Source organism: Daktulosphaira vitifoliae, unplaced genomic scaffold (genome assembly GCF_025091365.1).
Source record: "Daktulosphaira vitifoliae isolate Bord-2020 unplaced genomic scaffold, ASM2509136v1 Scaffold_4, whole genome shotgun sequence".
NCBI classification, from domain to species: Eukaryota; Metazoa; Arthropoda; class Insecta; order Hemiptera; family Phylloxeridae; genus Daktulosphaira; species Daktulosphaira vitifoliae.
Window position 1 is genome coordinate 15400712 of NW_026099575.1, and position 20627 is coordinate 15421338.

The 20627-nt window shown below is 25.4% G+C and overlaps 1 protein-coding gene, 1 long non-coding RNA gene and 2 other non-coding genes across 12 annotated transcripts in view; 2 read left to right on the forward strand and 2 right to left on the reverse strand.

The window, feature by feature from the left end:
• Window positions 1-13602, reverse strand: part of LOC126904678 (uncharacterized) — a 20911-nt gene extending 7309 nt beyond the window's left edge. For 4 of the 9 annotated variants that reach the window (XR_007703793.1, XM_050683901.1, XM_050683903.1 and 1 more), the window contains exons 1-7: window positions 13194-13602; window positions 7684-8547; window positions 7459-7560; window positions 6685-6822; window positions 3444-3527; window positions 2618-2774; window positions 2465-2548 (exon numbers count right to left, since the gene is read on the reverse strand). Coding sequence is in view for 8 of the 9 variants with exons in the window: in XM_050683901.1 (XP_050539858.1) it covers window positions 2476-2548; window positions 2618-2774; window positions 3444-3527; window positions 6685-6822; window positions 7459-7560; window positions 7684-8530 (1401 nt within the window). In the remaining variant the exon portion in view is untranslated. Of the gene's footprint in view, window positions 1-2458; window positions 2549-2617; window positions 2775-3443; window positions 3528-6684; window positions 6823-7458; window positions 7561-7683; window positions 8548-12572; window positions 12637-13018; window positions 13037-13193 lie in introns of those variants that run through there. The other 5 variants (XM_050683898.1, XM_050683896.1, XM_050683897.1 and 2 more) reach the window with 5 other exon arrangements.
• The window catches only part of LOC126904683 (uncharacterized), a 62854-nt gene that overhangs the window by 1045 nt on the left and 41182 nt on the right, over window positions 1-20627 (forward strand). The window lies entirely within an intron of this gene.
• Window positions 14531-14603, reverse strand: Trnar-ucu (transfer RNA arginine (anticodon UCU)). Its single transcript has one exon. It is a non-coding gene; the product is annotated as a tRNA-Arg (tRNA).
• Trnar-ucu (transfer RNA arginine (anticodon UCU)) lies at window positions 17123-17195 on the forward strand. Its single transcript has one exon. It is a non-coding gene; the product is annotated as a tRNA-Arg (tRNA).

Genomic DNA, 20627 nt, shown 5'->3' on the forward strand with positions numbered 1-20627 from the left:
AATTTTCACACAAAAATAGCATTCGGTAGCCGTTTTCACCATGAAGACAAGTCCAGAGGTCAAATTTTTTTTTTTCAAATTAAAGTACATTACATTAGCTTTAATTTAAGATATATATAAAAGTGTCAGACCTTCCGGAACATTTTCAAAATTTAAGTTGAAAAAGTTCTACTTTCTATATGCATTTTTTATATTTGTAGCCCCCCCGTATATAGGGAAATAGTCTGATTTAAAAAAAAAGTATATCCAATGAAAGATGTATATAAATACTACTTCTCATGAAAAAATTGTATTGATCCATACATTTTTTAAAAAGTTATAGCACTTTAAAGTAAAAAATGTAAATTATAAAATCGAAAATTTTCACACAAAAATAGCATTCGGTAGCCGTTTTCACCATGAAGACAAGTCCAGAGGTCAAATTTTTTTTTTTCAAATTAAAGTACATTACATTAGCTTTAATTTAAGATATATATAAAAGTGTCAGACCTTCCGGAACATTTTCAAAAGTTAAGTTGAAAAAGTTAATTTTTTGTGAAAAAGTTGTCATTTTAAATCCCCCCCTGTGGGCAGGTTAAGTGTCAGATTTACAAAAAAAATATACCAAATGATAGGTAAAGACATCAAGCATCTATATAAAAAAAAATTATATTGATATGTTCATTTTTGAAAAAGTTACGGCAGTTTTTAGTAAAAAAAATTGAAAAAATTTCGAAAATTAGCGATTTTTAAATTTGTAATTTTTTTGGAGGTTTCCCCCATTTACGGGGAACGAGGGAAATTTTTTCAATTTTGAAGGGTAATGTCTTCGACTAGATACGATTTGTGATCTTTTGACGTATCGTTGAAAGAAATCCGTTCGGTGAGAGCGGAGAAAAAGGGGTAACAGACACAAAAAAGAAAAAAAAAAAAAAAAAAAAAAAAAAAAAAACCACATCATAGTAAAACCAATACCTTCTCAGCTTCGCATCGAAGCTAAAATTAGTGAATTTTATATTTGTAATTTTTTTGGAGATTTCCCTCATTTACGTGGAACAAGGGAAATAATTTCAATTTTTGTGGGTAATGTCTTCGACTAGATAGTATTTGTGATATTTTGACAAATCGTTGAAAAAAATCGGTTTGGCGAGAGCTGAGAAAAAGTGGTAACAGACGCAAAAAAAAAACACATTATAGTAAAATTAATACCTTCTCAGCTTCGCATCAAAGCTAATAATTATAAATTTTTTTTTTGGAACCATTTAGTTACATATTATTCTTGAGTTATTAGCTATGTAATACTTTTTAAGTTCAACCCTTATGCTTTGTAAGGGTGTCAACTTTGTTTTCTCAAATGGGAACACATATTTTGGATTTAAAAAAATGTTTTATTTTAACAGTAAATGGCATTTGAATTTTTAACAGAGATTTATTCGTTTATTAGATATAAATCTTTAAAGTTTCAAATTTTTGAGATAATTTACATGTATAATAAACAATGAATTGCAAATACAAGTAGCTAATTGTTTTTTAATGATGTTACTTTTCGAAAATATGGAGCGTATACTTAGTATATGTATAGTCAATTATGACATTATCACCAACAGATATGATTAAAATGTGGTTGTAAGGAATATTGTTGTGAGTTCTTATATACAAATACGCTACTGGCAATACAAAAAACATACTGTCGATAGTCATAATTGACAATAAACGCTCCATATCTGTGATAGTAATATCAAAAAAATCAATTAGCTATGTGTATTTGATATCCCTAGTATATTAACATAAAAGTGCGAAACTTTAAAGTTTTATTTATAATAAAGGAATAAAGGTTTGTCAAAAATTCAAATGCCATTTACTGTTAAAATAAAACCTCAAACATTTTATTAAATTCAAAATATGTGTTCCCATTTGAAAAAACAAAGTTGACACCCTTACAAAGCATAAGGGTTGAACTTAAAAAATATTACATAGCTAATAACTCAAGAATAATATGTAACTAAATGTATTAAAACAAAATAAAATGTTTATATTATTTTCATTTTGTGAATAATTGAGTGGGTTATGATAAAAAATCACCTTGTATAATTAAATACCTTAAATATATTTCGTCTTACAAAGGACTTAATGTTTAAATTATTTTCAAAAAAATTGTTTTATGATGCTATTTTTCAGAAAAATTTAATGAACTTAAAATTTGAATATTTACAAATTAATGATATTTAATAAAATAATTGAATTATATTTTTAAAAAGTTTTAAAAAATCAATTATTTGAATATAAAAAATTGTCTAAAACAAAAAAAACGTATGTTTTGTTTTTTAAATAAAACTGTTTTTTTTTTTTTGCAACCCTGTTAATTTTTTATAAATATGTTCTAAAATAATTAATTAAAATTATTCAATATTCGTCAAAAATTCTTAATAAAGTTAATTAAACGAATTTTTAAACTAATATTACCATGAACTTTTGAAATACTTACATTCAATGGCTTTATGTTTTAATCGTTGTATTCTTCTCAGTAGAATTTTCTTCAGATTCAGTCCGAGTTAAATAGTAAGTAATTCTATTAAAACAAAAAAAAATAATAAATTAAAAAGAACCTTTAAAGAAGAACTAATTGTTGAAAACTTACGAAAATATGAAAAGACATGGAATAGTTAAAACGACGGTCAATAAAAAGAATGCACTAGGGTATGTGTTTAATGTTTCATAATATATCATGTTATACATAGGTAACACAAGAGCTTTGAACAAACCTTCGATTACTAATCTAAAAGAGTTCATTGACGCTGTAAAAAAAAAGATATAATAAAATTATTGAAAATTTTGTTTAGTGTCCATTAATGTAAAGAAGGTACCATTCTCAACTATCAAAACGTACAATATGATTTCTTAATACATTTTTAGTTATTTAATTGTTTTATTGAATATTTACAATTTTTAAAAAAAAATTAAAATAATCAAAATTATTATGAAATATTGAACTAAGGGATAAATCGAGATTGGCATCCTTTGTTAAGTTTTGAACTTTGATATTAAACTCAATATTTTTTTTATTCTAAAATATTATTTAAATATTTTATTTAATAATAATTAAACAAGGACATTGCAACGAAATCTTGGCCCCTTAACTGAGGATTTAGCAACCCTCACTTTCTTGTAGGAACCCTAGATCCAGAGATAACTGTCAAAAATAATAGCCAAAAATATTTCCAATATTATTGTTTTAGTAGAAATAGAGTAGTCGATGATAAATCCAGTCACCCAGTAAGAAATTTCAGGTAAAAAGACTTTTTTTTTAACTGGTTTTAAATTTAATACCTATAATCAAATAAATATTACTAGTTATAAAAATCGATTAGATAGTAAAAAAAACTTGATACACCAAAAATAACCCATAGATTTCTTTTTACTAATAACTATACTATATATTACTCATAGTTCAGATTTTTAATTACCTATTTCATACGGTTCTACACATTTTGAAGCAATTGCTCCGTGGATAGCGAGTGATGCTCCTCTAAAAAGTTGTAATAATGGAACTACAAAACAAACAATAAATAAATTATTTCATGAAAAAGACTTCATTTTTTTCATTAAAGTTCATAAATTTTATTTAAAAGTAATTAGTATGTTTAAAATATTACTTTATCTTTATCTTTTATTACTTATATTGCTCTTTTTATTCCCAAAAATTGTCAAAATATATATAAATTTGTTTGTTAATAATTAATGTAGAAAAATAACATATAAACAAAAATTTTGACCACTGGCATACTTTATAGAAAATAAAATTTGCCCGACTAAAAATAAAACTACTCATTAAAATATGGAATTACTTAAGTTTTATGCCATTTGATGTAAAATAATATGAAAGTAAAATTATTTTTAGATAAAAAATTTAATAATTTAAATTGTTTCCATCATCAAAAAGTTTACTCATGATATCTTATTTAACACCATTATGTACATTATGTATATTATTAGATCGTCTTATGAGCATGTTGGCTTAACAAATTATATTTCCCTCATTTAAATCTCAAAAAGTGTATCTGTTGAGATAGTAACGTCCTCTATAAGCCAATTCTGATAGGTCATATTTCAAGTGCATTACAGGCATGAAAATTCTCACGAAACACATTGTTTTTAGAGTGTATATATTTACAAAGTGATCGAATTTGAACAAAACACTCGTTTTCTCAGAATCTATTGAACATTTTTAAATTTTTATAAAGAAAAAAGTTATTGGTTCAAAAAACTATAATATTATGAAATTAAATCATATTTGTTGGAATGATCCCTTCAGAGATAATAAACCTAAAATTTAATTTTCTTTAACGGGAACCCATTTTTTTAAATTTATATGATAAAAAAAATAATTATAACAATTAAAATAAATAAGATTTTGTTCTTATCATTTTTATGTATTCTATCAACCATTTGTGTTTTATGACTGTTCAAAAATTTGGGTTTATGTAAAAGTTAATCATTAATTTAATTTTCTTAATACTAAAGGTGGTAGCAATAAAAATTATTTTTTATGATACTTAACAATAAAAATTGTCCTCGCCAGCGTCCGACAATTAATAGACACGAATTATTAAAAATAAAACTTCCGTATGTTGGATAATACCTTAGTCAATAAAAAATAGCCTATGTGTCAAAATCGAAAAATAAAAACTTCTTTTATTCCTTAAAAATGATATATCATAAGTAAATTGATCTCAAATTACCGAACTTTAACCAGCTGTAACAGATGAACTATTGATATGACAGATAAATAAAATTACAAGAAAAAATTTGCTTGTAATTGTTTTATCTATCATATTATCAAGTTAAAAATTGGAGTTTTTATTAAAGAAAATTAAAGTAAAGGCTTTTATCTCTGAAGAGATAAAAATAAATATTAGATTACATAATATTGTAGAACTTTTAATGCAAATATTTATTCTTTTTAAATTTAAAATTCTCAATAGATTCTGAGAAATGAGTGTCTTACCCCAAATAGATTACCTTGTATAATAATATGAGTATATACCTCTAATTAATACATTAATAGAACGATCAAGATGACATTAAAACAAATAAATTTTTGTATATCTACATTGTGCTTATCTATTTATTTACTTATTAGTACATTAATTTGTTAAGATTCATTAAATATACTCACTATAATTAAAAGTATTATGTTTATTTTAATAATTCAATAATTTCAATTATAGTTACAGTAATTATAATAAATTTAATTTAAAACACTTTTAAACTTTAATACGAAGATGAGAAGGTATTAATTTTACTTTTTTTTTTTTTGTGTCTGCTGACACCAATGCTCAGCGCCCACTATATTGATTTTAAATAGTAATACTATTTCCTATTTAACTATATCTAGTTAAAACTGTACATTTAAAAGAATTCCCATAAATAGAAGAAATTCCTCAAAAATAATTTTTTTAAGTCATCAAATATAGATATTTTTTTTACTTTTTTAGCTTAAATTGGTATACATTGTAAGAACATTTATTACTATGTTCTTACCACTTATATTATACACGTTTTATTTCCATTTACTTAATTCGTCGTAATACATATTAATTAGCATAGAGGGGGATGCTGATATGACAATTCTACTAGTCTGTAGCCCGGAGCTACTGAAGTCGAACTAACAAAGGGCAGTTGTGTTTGAGTGGCCGTTATAGACATAGTTTTCAATACTATTACTTTCGTATTATTTATAATTTAACTTGTTTTATTCAACGACCCGTCTATCGCCAATTGTCATCATAGCCAACTAACTCCGTCTCACTTGGATATACCTACTAACCAACTGTACTAGGATTCAGGTCAGACGTATTGTACATGACATATAACTTATATTTACTGAACATCTAAAATATAACTTTACTTTGTCATAAAACAATAGTCTAACTATAATTAATAATCTATTCCCTGTAACTAAGGTACACGATTGCCTGTGTCTCCTTCAGGTAATTAAAACTCATTTAAGGAGATAGGGACGATATTTGGGAAGACGTAGGGTAGCTTCCGATTCTTGGTTTTGACCAAGATCGTACTCAAGTATTAAACTAACCCCTAACAACATTTTTAAAAAGTTTATGAATTAAAACAATTTTTTTGTTTATAAAAATCTAAGATATTTTTTTTTTTTTGTCATCTATTTATGTTTAAATCCGACCTTTACCTATACACAGAAAGGGGTTAAAAAGAAGCTTTTATAATATAAAACTTGTCATATTATGACAAGTTAATATTTTCAACTTAAATTGTAAAAATGTTTCGAAAATCCTGACACCATAAGTATGATTTTTATATAAAAAATGCAAATTTTAGAATAGCTATTTGTATTTTACAACAAATTTTCTATTCTGAATTTCTATATTAGCTTAATTTCCACACGTTAATTGCTACCTTTATTCAAATACATAATGAAATAACTTAACCTTCACAATAAAAATAAGTATCAAATTATTTTATTTCACGCCATTGAAACAACAATAATGATACATATTAGGTCTATACGCAAATTAAAATAATTATACCTCACAGAAATTTACTAAAATTTACCAAAGTCCTGTATTACTAGTGTTTCTAAGAACTAGATTTTTTTAAGACGTTAAAAGTTGATAAATATAATTTTAACATTATTTTATTCAAAACACTCAATAACTGTAAAATATTTACCAAACATTATAAGCCACGCATCTCTTACTAAGAAAAAGGCGACAGCGGCTGCAAGATCAAAAACTGTAGCAATTAATCCGATTAAAGAATCATTCATACGAAAAATACGACTGAAAATACCTAATGATATTGTTGTGCCTGTAATAAAACATAATGAATATTAACTATAATTTATTAAATTCAAGTGATTTAATTTTTAAAGAACAAGTTTTTAAAACATTTGTATAGAATTATAGAGCCTGCTAATTTTTTTTTTTTAAGAGCTTAAAATAACCACAACAGTATGTCTTAAACCATTTATCCATTTTTAAAGTTAATCTTAAAATTATATCGTTGCAATTTCTCATTGTTTTTTTTCCTAATTAGTAGTTTCTTTAAAGCCTTCGTAATATTTTTATATTATTAGAATGTGCTACTTTCGAATAAATATCATTGCATTGTAATATTTTAGTTTTCGTCTTATTTATCTATTTAATTTTTTTTTAATAAATAATAAAGTATCTTTATAATAAGATATTTGTGAGTGAATCTAATACTCATTTTATTATTTAATACACTAAATTCTCGTATTGGAAATTTAAATCTCTAAAGTATTTGTATTTGTATACATCCCAATCGTGATCATTTAAACTTATATCGAGACTAATAAAATTTGTATTTAAATTTAGTCGAAAGGGTTCATCAGAAATATCAAAAGAATTGTTAGATTAACACTACTCTATTAAAAAATTTATCATGTAATTGTTAATGTTTAGAAATATAAACTTATCTTACCGATCAACATAACTCCCATCAAGTATGAATAGAACTGGCTGAAAGAAATTTCAGTAAAGTTAAATGTCTTTCTTAAATATGAAGGCATCACTGACATTTCCCCTAACGTAACAAAAATATAGAATAATGTAAAATACTATTAAAAATTGTACACAAGCTTTATACTTTACAGTGTTTACTTCAAGGTATAGTTTTTGGGTATTTTTCCTATTGGTGATTACTCACCTAAGAATGGAGCCATAATTATTGCCGATGCAATCATCATCAAGTGAAGGATGGTTCTTTTATGATTTTTCCTTTCCTTCAAAACTATGGTAATAATATTCTTTACGATTTTTGGATCAAACGTGCTCTTCAAAGTAGACTTGATTACTTTATTGGGGTCGGACGAATCATAAATCAATAATATACCAAAGCACAGGCCAGATATGTTTAAAAGTATGTTGAATAGGAAAACGTTTATGAATCCGATCTTTACGTTTAAGATGCCTGATAATATTGGACCGATTGTTGCAGCAAGAGGTACTACAGCACTAGCGAAACCCAATCGCATGGTTCTATTAGTATTATCGGTAATATCAGACAGGTATGAATACATTCCTATGAAGAAACAGGACATGGAACCGGTAATTGTGGTTACCAACGTAAATCCGATGCTTGTGACAGCAGGGGTTACTTCATTCCAGTAAACGGCGGAAAAGATGTTGAGAAGATCGCCTGTGATTTGACCGATCACAGGTAAGAATAGAAGCGGAAGGCGTCTGCAACCGTGATTATCGCTCCAAGGACCCGCAAATACAATAAAAGATAAACCTATTATCTCTTGCGCAATCAACTTCCATATGTTGATTAACGCCATTTCTTTTAGAGACTTGTCTTTGTCTTCTCCCTCGCATTTTATGATACCAATGTCTGGTTCTTCTGTGACATTTAAATTGCATCCTTTCCAGTAAACCATATTACTGTTTACAATCATAGAAATCATGTAGGACAAAAAGAAAAGGAACAGCATTGGTTCTAAGGTGACTGGCCATCTTCGAGGCTTAATGAACTGTGAGATATACACCTTCATGTTATTCTTTTAGTAGTCTGTAAAATAAAAAATTATGAAACATTTCGTGAATGCGAATAATAAATATGAGTAAAAATAACCATCAAAATTATTTCACTAGACTCGTTATAATATATTATAATTGTTGCACAAATGCACTATATTAAATTAAAAACGACAGATTACATATTTAAATAACACAATTAACTTTCAACTTGAAACTACACGATAAAAAGTGAGTGGTATTTTGGACAACTTGTGGTGTATTCGATTCAGAGAAAATTGTATTAGCGCATTTTCTACAGAATATTACTTATATTAGTATATACGTGCATATTAGTGTGCAATGAAATCTTTTTCTGTGAATAATTAAAGTATTTCTCTTATCAAGAATTATAATAGGTAGTTTTTAAGTTAACGTTCATAAAATAATACTACAATAATGTTTGTAAACAAAGATTTTATATTTAACTTTAGTGTTACATAGAAAAGCTCAAAGACAAACAATAAAAATACACTTCATAAACGTAACAATCGTGATTTCGAAAGATTATTTTAATTGACTGGTTTTAAAATTATCAGTTTATTTATTCTAAAATTATTATATGCTTACTTTGAAATTGATTGTAAATCCTATAAATACATGTTTTATAAATACACCACTATTTAAGATTTACAATTTAGACCATACAATTAAAATTTTAACTTAACTCATATGATCATAAAAGAAAGTGTTAACACATGAGTTTAACGAAAATATTATTTGAAATTTTATTACGTAATATCAGTATAATATAATTCATAAAAAATCTTTTTTAAAAAGCTCACGTAAACACGAAATTAATTTCTAAGATTAAAATTATTTTTTTCTTGTGGTAAATTTCAATTAAACAGTAGAACTATAAATAATATTATAGGATTTTATTTAACAAAACCATTAAGATCACAAACAGATAAAACAAATGACTACAACGCTTAAAAAAATTTGCACTAATCATTAATCATGCGAGTTGAAAAATATAAAACAATTTTATTTTCTACTATTTTATTATTACTACAATTAACGGGTAAGTACGTAAATAATATTTAATTTAAAATTATTTTTTATAAAGTTTAATTATTGTTTGCTCATTTCCACCTAATAATACTCTTTGCGCATAATTTATGGCAGTAGAACTCATCGAATATTGTTCTAGTGTTTTTTATGCTCAATGGTGATTATTATCGAAACAAGTTTTAAAATTTTTGTCTAGGAAAAATGAATATCAACTATTTATGATGACTATTTATGATGATTATTTATTTATTTATTTATTTCATCATAATGGATGATTACGCCTGTGAGGCAAGTAGTACAGATAATAACATAGAAAAAAAAACAAATACAATATAAAAATAGTACATAGTGAAATTAACTTTATAATTAAATGATTATAAAAATTCAATAATACTAAATACGTTACAAACAAGTTAGCTAAAAAAGTGTATGTAATTATGAATTAAACGTTTTACAACAAATAGACCATAATGATGTTGAAGAATCATGATAAAAATCAAAATTATTTATTTTATTACATAAATTCAACATTCGATTTACCGGAGCGTTTCTACTATAGTTTTGTGTATGAATAGATATATAAAACATTGGATAGGAACGGAGAGATACTTGAGGAACGGTTCATCGGTATTAAGTTTAAAATTTCGGGACAATTGATTTTATTATTTAGTAGATTATAAATCCATATAACATCTAAACAATTTCTTCTACACAAAAGAGAATGCATTTTTAGATTTTCAAGTAACTTTTTATGATTAAAATTATTCATCGAAAATGTTCCATCGAATATCGAAAAAATAGGATTCATTAAGATGTTTGATTTAATAGTTCACGTGTTTAAGTAGACACTGTCTTATACAAAACAATGTATTCAGCTTAACTCCATTATAACCAGCTATATACATTTTATTATGATTACAAAAGACTAGTGTAAATTTTCAATTCAGCATCAAGGTTAAAAAAATTTATTTTTTAACCTTGATACAGAGCAGAGACTACTATAATGTATGGTTTTATGACTTTGAATATGTTTATTTACGACACATTATTTAATATATTTTCATAATAATATACTTGTGTAGTGACAGATGTGTGTATCTATACAGTTAGTAACAGTATTATTTAATTATTCTCAACTTAAAATAGTAGTCAGGCTATTGAACTGTTACTGATGTATCCTACAAAATAATAGCGACACGGATACGTCTATTATCTTTTATAATATTTTGAAATAAAAATTTAATTATTAAATTAAGACAATGAAATATTAATAAATAAATTTCTATAAATGTACTGATCATTAACAGAAGAAAACAGTGAAGTTTAGTCAAATATTTTTAAGACTAATATAAATATTATGTTATTAAAATTTACATGTTAATTAACATAATCCCCTATTGCTGTCATCCGCTGTGGATGACAACTTTAAGACAACTAAAGGTTAAATTTTAAAAAATTATAACGATCCTAAAAATAAACATTTAATTTGAAATTATAGTTAATGTATTTAATTGTTTTAAAATTTAATAATTTATCCGTGTGTCTAAAATGTTTTCTGTTTAATCAACCTACATCTGTTGCCCATCATCGCATGAATCACAATTTTAAAAAAATTAACGACACAATAAAAAAAGTAATTAAATATTCAAATATATATGTGGATGCAGGTGAAATTAAAATTTCTATTTAACCAATCAGAAAAATTTATATGATAGAATGTTTTTTCATATATTCGTTAACTTTAATATTAAAATGTTTTTTAGCTTCAAATCAACTCAGAATTGTGTTAATTGTTGATATTTTAGATGTAATTGATGCTTAAAAGTCTAACCCGCACAACTATAAACTTATAGTATAATATAAACTAATAGTATACTTTGGTATGGTCTACTTGACCTAAGTCGAACGTTTACTTATTTATAAATATATCTAACTATGACTACCTTATAATATACCACACAAGTCTAGATCATGTCTAGTATGTAGTCTTAGTGCATGTTACTTTTAAATTACTACTTTTTTTTTCATTTTAACTTAGTAGAGACATTTTAACCTTTCTTTGTAATTGCCTATTCTTCTCCATCTCTATAATTTTACTACTTTCTCTAAACAATATTATATCTCCTCAAACAATTGCAATCTCTCCCTGTTAAATATCGTAATTCATGGCATGACCTTCTTTATCATATTTCAGAACTCGGATCAATTTGTGTCATTGTACTTGATATGTTTCTTGGCTACATTTATTCTTTTTTGAAATATTTTAGGGTTATTATTTAACGAATTTATTTTTAGTTTATAGTATTTAAAGTTGTTAGCTCTTTCAAAATTCATATTATTTATGTACGTTGTGATGATATCGCTGGAAAAATATTTTTTGTTAAAGTAACATTTTCTTCTCAATGATGTCAATTTTGAACAATTATCGTGTTTGTTAAATCTCTTTAATTGTAATACTTAGTGATGTTTTAAGATATTTATCTGTTTTAAATATTAATTTATATATTCTAAATACAATAATAATTTCATCGCTGTTTGTATCTTAATATAATTGTTTAACATACATTGTTTTATCATTTAATCCTTATTATTTATCAGAAAAAAAAATGATAATATACACTATCTTAACATCAGGATATTATCGTAAGTCTTGTCCGAGTATAAAGTTCTAGAAAAACGGTTGACATCCATTATACCCTTTAAATTTGACTATAAATTTTAACCCTTGAATATAATTTTAATAAATTTAGCTATGAGTCATTCCATAGATAATTTCTTAAATAAAGCTGTATACTATAATAGGTACAATAGTACCTATTTATAATAAAGATCACAAATAAAGTACCCAATTGTTTTTAATTAGAAAAATGAAGATTCTATCCCTCACCTTACATTAAAATTATTTTTATTAACTTAAATATATCAATATATTGATAAATAGTCATCTTGTTAAAGGTAAATTTTGATTCATAACAAAATCTCAACAACTATATTATGAATTATTACCTTTTTAACCATAGTGTAGGAGTAAACATGGGTCTGATTATTTTTATCAGTCGCATTCCTGTTCCTAATTACATTACATTGAAAATATTAATATTCTCATAAATAATAATTCAAAAGTTATTATCATCTAGTTATTTTCTTAATCATATGATTAACTAATGTTTAACAAAGTTCAATATATACTTGTTTCTATTTAAAAAGTTCGTATTAATACAATTACAAAGGATTAAAAAGAGCGGATAAGTCTCAACTTTTATTGAAATATTGTGTTAAATTATATATTAATTTTCTAAAAAAAAATTGTATCTTTTTATTTTTATTTCAAAGACATAGACTGAGATAAAATTTAAAAGTTTCTTGTATTTTATATTAAATCATCCTAAAAATGAGTCTACAAATAATCAGTATAATATAAAAATACTCTGTGAATACATCAGTTTTTTTACCTGATTTTTCTTTTCAATCTGAAATAAAAAAATTATATACTTAAACCTCTTCTAATTTATTAACTTGAAATTAATAACAATGTGTCTAAGTTTTCAATAGATATTTTTAATGATACCTATAGAGTTCTTATAAAATAATACATTAAAATCAAAATTAAAAGTTTGAAATACTCACCTTATTCTTTTGCTATCAAATCATTATTACCAAATACAATTGCAATATGATTACAAAGAACAGTTAGTTTTAATATATGCTTTAAAAACAACATTGATAAAAAATGAATGTACAACAGTGATCGATTGAAAATGTGACAAGTATTTTAATTTTTATTAATACTTAACTAATTCTTCATTTAAAAATAGACGTTGACCCAAAATGTTATTCTACGAAATAATATAACCTCTTCTTTTATCACTCAGAAGAATTTAAGTACTTATATTCTTCCGGTTACGTTATAGACTAATAATGATAGATGTAATACTACTACAGTGAAACATGCAATCGCAGATATTTGACGAAGTTGAGCGTTACTTGACATGAACTGTACGCGATACTGCAGATACATCACAGGCACTGCTTCTGTAGGTACGATATTATTGGGCAGCCTTTTTAAAGAGGGGACTATTTCATGGTATGCTTGCAGCATAATGAATGCACGAAACATAAAATAAGGTTACACAACATTAATTGGAATGCAAAAGAACTTGTGAATGAAAATATTTAATAACAAGTAGTTTGTACGCCTAGCCAAATTTTTTTGTATTTCGTCAACAACTATTTTTTAAAAATCATTCTTAATTTTCTGAAATATTTTTAAAATCAAATCTCTATTGTCAAAGATTTACTAACATGCAAGACAAATTTTGTGCGATTTTTCGAATTAATTCAATAATATCTTAATAACTACAAAAAAAGAATCAAACATTTTATAACTTTTATGATAACAAAGACTGTAACTAAATAAAAGAAATACTAACTCCACGTACATTAAGGAAAATATAGAAATCAAGTACTTTAAATTTTTAATTTGCACAGAACCTTGTAAACTCTGCTATAAACAATAATAATATATAAATGGCATGTAAAATAAACGCTTCAGTAAATTCATGAATAGATTAAAATACAATGGCTATTTAACAAAAATAACAAGTAAATAACGTAATAAGTTAACATTATTATTCTGAAGAGATTTTCCGTTTTTTGTTTGATACCTACTGCTAAATAAGATAATTTTGTATTTTATAATAAATATTTGAATAATATATATTAGAAAAGAAGAAATAGAAATTTCCATTATAATAAATCAACATTTTAATAATTGTCACGTTTAATACTATTTATTAATACTCTCGATAAATTACTTACATCAATTAAATTGATTAAAAATCATTTCTATTTGAATATTTCATCAAAATTAATGTTAAGGTTCCAAATTCTAGGTATAATATGATAAATATAATGATTTTCCTTAAAAAAAAATTTTAAAAAGAGCAAAAAATTTATGGAAGTTCCATCCCTGGTGGGGATCGAACCCACGACCTTTGGATTAGAAGTCCAACGCGCTATCCTCTGCGCTACAGGGACCACATGGTCACATTGTTAAAACAACCTTATTCAAATACATTAAAAATTAAATATATAATACAAAAAAATTATTTTCGAATTTTAAAATTTTAAGTTAAAATAAGATATATTAACGTTCATTAATTTAATAAACTTAAGAGAGCTTTAATTTAAAATTCTCTCAGTATACATGTTTACATAACACAAGTTTAAAAATATAATTTATTTAAATATCATCTATTAATTTACATTATATAATCATAATTTTATTTTTATGTATACTATCAAGGCTGGGAAAGTTAACAATTTATTTAAGTTTAGTTGATTTTGGATAAAATACATTGAGTTAAAAGAAACTGGAAATTTTTTTTTTAATTTTTAAATTTGATGTAATCAACTTTTTTATTTTTTTTTAATTATAAATAAACAAGTTGATAACATATTATTTAGTACTTCCAAATTTTTAATACTAACTTCACTACACGTTCTAAGTAATTCATTAAAATAAATATATGACATCAATCACCACTTTATTATAAAATTAACAATAGGCCACATGACTACCACCACCTACAAGTCTCGACGAACAGCTTATCAGAAAAAACAATAACATATCATAGATCAATATATATATATATATACAGAGTGATCAAAATCTGGTAAGACACTTATTTTCTCAGAAACTATTGAGAATTTCAAATTATTTTAAAGAGATAAAATATCAAGTTCAAAAATCTCTACATTAATATGTAGTCAAATCATTATTATTTTCGTCCCTTCAGGGATAATAACCCTTATTTATAATTTTCTTAAATGGGAACCCTAATTTTTAATTTTATAATATGATAAAAAAAAAATTACAAACAACTTGGTTAATACAATTTTTTTTTTTTCGATTAACCGTTCATCCGTTAAAGCTTTATACAGTTAAGTGATTTTAGTCCAATTTTCTATTGTTATTTTACTGTATTAAATACAGAAGTCATTATTTTTGTTTATGTTGCATAAACCAAATTTTATCGATCAAGTTATAACAGGTAAATTAGCTATAATAATCTACGGCGCACTAAATGAGTGATAACAATAATAGATTCAAATCGGGTTTTCGGTGTGTTATTAATAGCAAACTCTATGGGTGTGTAAGACTTACAAATATATATATATATAAACTATAATTACTGCTATGAAAGATTTTGAAGATTGAAGTTACTAAATTTAAATCATTTTAACGTTTTAACGCATTAATGCTCAGACTTGTGCCTGTTTTTATACTATGAAAGGTATATGTTGCATAGTAACCATTGTTTGGCCGCCGATCATTTGTAGCGCCACTTGTATACAACCGGTAAACGCGATCGAAATTGTTGCGCGTCGTGGCGTCCGGCGAGTATGTGTTTGGCACCTATGCTGGGACGATCCTATGACGGACGGTGAGTGCCTCAACTTGAAAGCCCACAACTAGAGTTCCGTGATCGTCACTTAAATATCAAAGGTGGATTTGGATGCCCATCCACGAGTATATGGTGTGGAGAAGCGTGTCTGGTCTTGGTCTACGGGGAATTTGAAGTAACCAGGTTGCATACAAACCAGTTAACTATAGTTTGTGTAATATTGTATTTCGTTATAATAAAATTTACATTTGTGTTGTCAGAATATTGTGTCCTTTGTTTAAGTAAAAGCAAGTCGTGTCCACTTAGGCGAAAATACTGGGTACCCCGACCATTGAGGTGTTTTCGAGTCGGTGGTTTATCAACCATAATCTAAAGCTGTAGGTTATAAAGAAATATAACCCTAGGCTATAGATTATAGAGGATTAGAATACAAAATCCTCCACCAATTATTTTTTATTTCATGTAAAAAAAATTCGTAATAAGGATGTAATAAGAAGTTCCAAAAAATTTCAAGTTTTTTCTTTTCTGGAAAATTGAAACTATTACGTAATTGCACTAACGTCTTCAAATATTAACTATTATAGTAGTTTAATTATATATAGTATAATTAATTGTATAAGTATACTTATACAATTTCGGAAAAAATCTGAAAGTTAATGCTTTTAAACAAAGAAATGAGGGGTCAGCCTAGTTATCATAATTATCTAGTATTTATCATAAAAATATAATTTATTTTTTGTTTTAAAAATTATTTAGATATAAAATTATAATTTTCTAAAAAAAATCCTCTCCTTAAAAATAGTTTTCATACTATCACAAATAAAGAAATCCACCTCCAAAAAAATATCTTTTAAACCTTCTCTTAATACGCTAATGGTAGCTTATACAACTTTGGATGAAAATAGGTAAAGAACTATAATTACTGTTATTGTATGTTTACAAATTGAATGCTCCAAGCAATTTTCGTTTTTAGTCACAGCATTTACAAACAGTTAAAAGAACATTAGTTAGTATTAAATAAGTTTAAAAGTAGATCATTTTCAAATAATGACTAGTTTAGATATTATTTATAAAAAATATATTTATGGATAAATTTCTTCAATAATAAATTTGCAATAAATCATGTATTTATATTAAGTTGGTCGTATGGTCCCTGTAGCGCAGAGGATAGCGCGTTGGACTTCTAATCCAAAGGTCGTGGGTTCGATCCCCACCAGGGATGCTTGAATAACGATACTTTTTAAATTATTTATTAATATTATCTTATATATTTGTAACTCATGAAATATAAATATCAATGATTTAAAATTTGCTATTATTTTGTTATTATTACTAATTAGTTTAAAAACTGTAGGGTATAACTATACAGAATATAGTTTTCAATATTGCGATTATAGCATCTCTATAAACATCAAGAGTTTCATAGAAATAATTAGTATTTCTATTGAAATGATTTGTTACAATACAAATACAAAAAATATAATATGTGATTTTATAGAAATTTTAGGCTTTTTTTTTATTAATTTACTGTTAATAGTAATATAAATCAATATATCCATGTATCCATCTAAACAAAACAATTTTTTATATCTTCAAAAAATTTTCTATTTATTGTGTTTATATTTGTCTAAATTTCTATAATTAAGAGATTTTTTTAGTATTTGATGACTATTAGTTCAACTAAATTAAAATTGGTTTATTTAACGTATTGATCATCAAAATGGGTTCAGTGAGAGCTAAGAATTTTTATGGACAAATATAAAAAAAACACAATCAGAATAACAAGACCAATAACTTTTTAGTATCGCATCGAAACTAAAAAAAAAACAATCAATTGAAAAATTTACTCAATATAACGTATTATAAAAATTGATTATAATTGTAAGATTCCATTGTAAAATTTATGTGAAACCCAAAATAATTTTTTTTTTAAATGATTTATACAGTAACATGTTACCAAAAAGTTAGATTGTTATAGACAGGTTGTGAAACACACAAATAGAGTTAAAAGTTAATAAATAACAAAGTAAGATTATTCAACTTTGTAGTTGAAACTTATATCAAATCTAATTCCACAATATAAACTTTAAAAATGGATGATTTTAATTTTTCGAATGGAGAAGTTACGTAATTACTCGTGCGCATTTATTCTAATTAGAATGCGCATCGATGATATTAATATAACAGATTAGTAAAATTTGATCACGAACATAATTCCAAACGCTATGCTATTCTACAACAAGAGTATAAATATCAAATCATTTTATTTATGCTACAAAAAATTGATTTAATTTTATAATTAATTTTAATTAAATAACTAAATAAATATACACAATGAACGAATAATTCAAAACCACGGTCGACAAAAATTATGCCCCCCTTGCGCAATTTAAGTTGTTGAGGAACAAAAAGGATCCCTTTATAAAAAAAAACCTGCAAAATCGTTCCATACGAGACCATGCAATTTCTTGTGTCGGCTCTTTTTAAATCATGTAGTTTGAATTTGAACGAGCTTTAAAAAAAAATTCCCTTTAATCACGCATTAATTTTAATATTATGGCTACAATGTATTTATGAGAAATTAAGGAGAGGGTCAGACTCTATATACCTATCTGTTGTAACAATTGTCGAAATTTTTGAAAAATTATTTCGTGTATGAAATAATTTTCATTTTAGTTTCATGAAATAATCTCGCCAAACTCCTTTTTCACCGATAATTATTCCATGAATGATACATCCCCATAATTCCAATTAAGCCAGTTTATAATGTAATTTTTTTGAAAAATTATACATTACATAATATATACAGTGAAACTTCCTTTCAACAGAGACGTTGCGAACCGAATTTTTATTCCGCTAAATAGAGATTTCCACTTTAGAGATTGAATTCAAAATTGTATTAATTTAATTGAAAATGTTTTGTTACTAAGTTTATAGTTTAGGGAAATTAAGGTGATTAATGCCTCATTAAAACGAAAAATATTTTAACGCTGTTATATATTACTATAACAAAGTTACCAGTGATACACACAGGATTTTAGTTCGGGTAGAGTTTTCACAATATGTTAATAATAGACCTGTGAGAGGCTTCGACCCCATACTTCCACTTTATAGCTGAGATAATTTATGATGAGGGGGAGGTTTAGAACCCTACTCTTCAGTAAGTAACAGTTTCACAAATTGGAAATCTTCAAAATGAATCAAACAAAATTTATAAATAAATTTAAATCCGAGCTCTATTATCATCATTATTATTGTAGTCATTGTTACGCATGACTTTTATGCACACTAATCCCTTAGACGTTTTGTTTATTTAACAATATATATATATAATAATTAAATATTTTTATTATACTACTATCCGTTAAAAAAAAGGTATATGTACTAATTTTAATTTCAATATTTTCTTGTTTCCGCTAATTAGAGGTCATTTTATTCTATAATAACCTAGCACATTGAAGACGTGGTATAGTTGGGTTTAGTATAGATGATATCTGACAGTGATTAAAATTACTATTATAAAAAAGCTTCGATGCAAATCTGTAGATAGTATTTAATTCTAAAAAATCCAGCACAGTGGGATCGCGGCATAGTGGGGACGTTGCATAGTTGGGTCCAGTATAGATTTAATCTGACAGTGATTAAAATCACTATCATAAGAAACGCTTCGATGCAAATCTATAGATAGTGTTTAATACTAAGAAATTGATGAATAATTACAAAAGCAACTATAACCTTAATATTAAAATAGCATATTTTTGAATACGGTAGCCATTTGTGCATAGAAGATAGGTCGTCGGAACAAATTTTTTTCTTTCATTTGATAGTATATAAAATAAGCTTTAATTTGATATATGTTTAAAGGACGCAGTATTTCCGGAACATTTTCAAAAGTTCAGTTGAAAATGATCTATGTTTTTAACAATATTTCAAGTTTTGAACGCCCCCTATATAAGAGGAATTTGTCCAATTTTAATAAAAAGTATGTCAAATGAAAGATGTACTTATAATGTATTTAGAAAAAAAAAAATTGTGCTGATACATACATTTTTCGAAAAGTTATAGCATTTTTAAGTTGAAAATTGAAAATTGAAAATCGAAAATTTTAACACAAAAATAGTGTTTTTTTAACTACGGCAGCCGTTTACATGCAGAAGATAAAGTGTCGGGACAAATTTTTTTTTTCATATTATAGTACATAAAATAAGCTTTAATTTGATATATGTTTGAAGGACGCAGTATTTCCGGAACATTTTCAAAAATTAAGTTGAAAAAGTTCATTTTTGTAAAAAAGTTGCTATTTTAAATCCCCCCAATGAGCAGGTTAAGTGATAGATTTTCAAAAAAATGATATCAAATGAAAGGTAAATATCTAAGGTTTTAGTATAAAAAAAAATTATGTTGATTTGTTAATTTTTGAAAAAGTTATGGAAGTTTAAAAAAAAAAAGTGAAAAAAATGACAAAATTTACCGATTTTTTAATTTGTAATTTTTTTGGATATTTCCCCCATTTTCGGGGAACGAGAGAATTTTTTTCAATTTTTAAGGGTAATGTTTCCAACTAGATACGGTTTGTGATATTTTGGCGTACTTTTGAAAGAAATCGGTCCAGTGAGAGCTGAGAAAAAATGGCAACAGACAAAAAAAAAAAAAA